The following is a 3,044-nucleotide window of genomic DNA, read 5'->3' as shown; positions in this document are numbered from 1 at the left end:
AACCAAAATATTTGCTCTGTACCTGGTGACTGAGGGGACATTGCTCTTTCAAGTATATCGAAGCAGCAGCTCAACACGACCAGAGTAGCACGTTAAACTGTAGTTGTTAATTAACAGGACCTATATGTTTATAATGTTAATATGTTTCAGTGAAGTTAGACTTTGTGTTAAAAGCATTTCAACATTACAAAAGCTGAGGAAACCAACAGATCACTGTAAGATATATCTCTTTTTATTCTCTATTCGAACAATCAATTTAAACTTAACAATCCTCTCAGGCACATTTTTATAAAAGCCCAACACATTATTTCATGTCTCTGCATATAGTTTATAGTAAGAATATACAGTATGAACTTCTAAAACAGAATAACAAACTTTTAATGAATGCTCTTCTCAAAAAGGCAGATTATCCTGCTGGCGTGCACTCAAAGACATGAAATTCATTACTGTCCAACACTTTCACTTTGCTGATTGGATCACTTTCTTTCCTGACCTCTCCGATTTACCCTTCCCCATCTGACTGTCCTCAAATGGGTACATTTGATTTGGTATTAAAAAGAACATGGCCTGGGTTACCACTATACTTCAGCTGTATTTGTGATACCTTAATGGCTCTCTTGCACCACTGAAGGATTAAACTGATTTCACATTATGACTAGTTAATTGCATGGTTTCAGACTGCCTGGGTGATTTCAGTGCTGCTGAGACCCTCCACAATGTTAGACACTGCATCATGAACCTCTGCGACTTCCCCACTCAAACTTATGTCCTTTTTAAGTTCCAAGTCCGCCTTAGTGACAGGTACATCCTCTGGGATTTCACTGCTGTTAACACATTCCTCTGTCTGTTCAATAGTGGTGTCGGTAGACTCTGCACACTCTCCATTCACCTCTGTGATTGCCGCAACAACAGGGCCTTCTAATTCCCCATTTTCAATTTCTGCTGAGGATTCTGGGGGCTCCTCAGCCTCAGCAGGAATTTCACATCCAGAGACAGTTTCTGAAATCACAATCTCTGGAACAGCTTCAGCCTCTTCTGGTTCTGTAGCGGTCTCAGTCCCAGAAGATTCCTGTGTAACAAGTTCTTCTTGAGACTCTCCATCTGCAGCTGTCACTGGCTCTTTCTCATCTTCTTGTGCCACAGATTCCTCTGGCTCAGCTGGCTCCTCCACAACTGATACAGGTTCCTCAGGGACCTCTACTCCATCCTCCTCTTTTGTGTCTTCTACAGGAGTTAGAGTTTCTGGGGCTGCTGTTGATGACTCTTCTAGTTCGGGAGCAGGAGTTGCCACTGGCTCTGGTTCTGCTACCGTCTCTGGTTCTTCCACAGGCTCTGGTTCTTCCACAGGCTCTGGTTCTTCCACAGGCTCTGGTTCTTCCACAGGCTCTGGTTCCAGGTTTTTCACAGACTCTGGTTCTGGTTCTTCCACCGTCTTTGGTTCAGGGGTTGCTACCACCACTGGTACTGGTTCTTCCACTGGTTCTGATTCTTTCACCGGTTCTGGTTCTGGGGTTGGTGCCGCTACCTGCTGTGGTTCTAGTATCTGCTCTGTTTCTGGTTCTTTCACCGGCTCTGGTTCTTTCACAGTCTCTGGTTCTGATTCTTTCACTGGCTCTGGTTCTGATTCTTTCACCGGCTCTGGTTCTGGTACCGGCTCTGGTTCTGGTTCTTTCACAGGCTCTGGTTCTGGTTCTGTCACTGGCTCTGGTTCTGGTTCATTCACCAGCTCTGCTTCTGGTACCGGCTCTGGTTCTGGTTCTTTTACCGGCTCTGGTTCTGGTACCGGCTCTGGTTCAGCTTCTTTCACCAGCTCTGGTTCTGGCTCCGGCTCTGGTTCTGGTGCCGCCTCTGGTTCCGGTATTGGCTCTGGTTCCGGTTCATTTACCGGCTCTGGTTCTGGCACCAGCTCTGGTTCTGGTTCTTTCACCGGCTCTGGTTCTGGTTCCGGCTCTGGTTCTTTTACCGGCTCTGCTTCTGGCACCGGCTCTGGTTCTGGCTCCGGCTCTGGTTCTTTTACCGGCTCTGGTTCTGGTTCTTTTACCGGCTCTGGTTCTTTTACCGGCTCTGGTTCTGGTACCGGCTCTGGTTCTGGTTCTTTAACCGGTTCTGGTTCTGGTACCGGCTCTGGTTCTGGCTCCAGCTCTGGTTCTTTTACCGGCTCTGGTTCTTGTTCTGGTTCCGGCTCTGGTTCTTTTACCGGCTCTGGTTCTGGTACCGGCTCTGGTTCTGACTCCGGCTCTGGTTCTTTTACCGGCTCTGGTTCTGGTACCGGCTCTGGTTCTGACTCCGGCTCAGGTTCTTTTACCGGCTCTGGTTCTGATACCGGTTCTGGTTCTGATACCGGCTCTGGTTCTTTCACCGGTTCTGGCTCTGGTTCTTTTACCGGCTCTGGTTCTTTTACAGGCTCTGGTTCTGGTTCTTTCACAGGCTCCGGTTCTGGTTCTTTCACAGGCTCTGGTTCAGGGGTTGGTTCTGGTTCTACCACTGGTTCTTTTGCTGGAACAGATTCGGGTTCAGGTGTTGGAGTAGGCTCCTCTTTTGCAGGTGGTTGCTCTGGTGTGGCTGGCTCTGGTTCAGTGGGTTTAGGTTCCTCTGTGATGCCCAGAGCTTCGGTCACTGCAGTCACTGCTGAACCAACAACCTCCTCCACAGCAGTAACAGCTTTAGCAGTCACTTCCTCCACCAGAGGTGGCAGAGTCTCCTCAACTTTTGCCGCTACCTGAGCCACTGCTTCTGCTGCAATGTCATTTTTGGCTTCTTTGGGATCAGTCACATCGTAGGTGTTCTTCTTCTTCTTAGTTACCTTGTTTCCCATGGTTACCTATAATGAAACATGACAATGGTAAGTATAGAATTCAGATACTTTACTGTACATTATGAAATGTACTATATTTTACTATGTAAATATGTAAGTGCAATGAAAACCTTATACATATAATACATATAATAGATAAGATACATTTTCTTGTTGAACAGAGATGTGTCATATTGAGGATATACTATAGGGGAAGAGTCAAAAATTGCCACGCGACTATACTTCCCTT

General features: G+C 46.8%; 1 protein-coding gene across 1 annotated transcript; it reads right to left on the bottom strand.

Moving 5' to 3' along the window:
- Window positions 1-210: 210 nt before the first annotated feature.
- Window positions 211-2,815, bottom strand: LOC110173015 (cell surface glycoprotein 1-like). Its single transcript, XM_055155003.1, has one exon. The coding sequence runs from the start codon at window positions 2,813-2,815 to the stop codon at window positions 674-676; it is 2,142 nt and encodes a 713-aa protein (XP_055010978.1). The 3' UTR covers window positions 211-673.
- Window positions 2,816-3,044: the final 229 nt, after the last annotated feature.

The sequence above is a fragment of the Boleophthalmus pectinirostris genome, unplaced genomic scaffold (genome assembly GCF_026225935.1).
Source record: "Boleophthalmus pectinirostris isolate CB_2022bp ecotype Guang Dong unplaced genomic scaffold, ASM2622593v1 HiC_scaffold_19, whole genome shotgun sequence".
Classification (NCBI taxonomy): Eukaryota; Metazoa; Chordata; class Actinopteri; order Gobiiformes; family Gobiidae; genus Boleophthalmus; species Boleophthalmus pectinirostris.
Note: the sequence above shows the minus strand (reverse complement) of the source record. Positions and strands in the feature narration are given on the sequence as shown.

What these genes read in the sequence shown, in the direction of transcription:
- LOC110173015 (XM_055155003.1), bottom strand. Translation starts at nt 2,815, where the DNA reads ATGGGAAACAAGGTAACTAAGAAGAAGAAGAACACCTACGATGTGACT.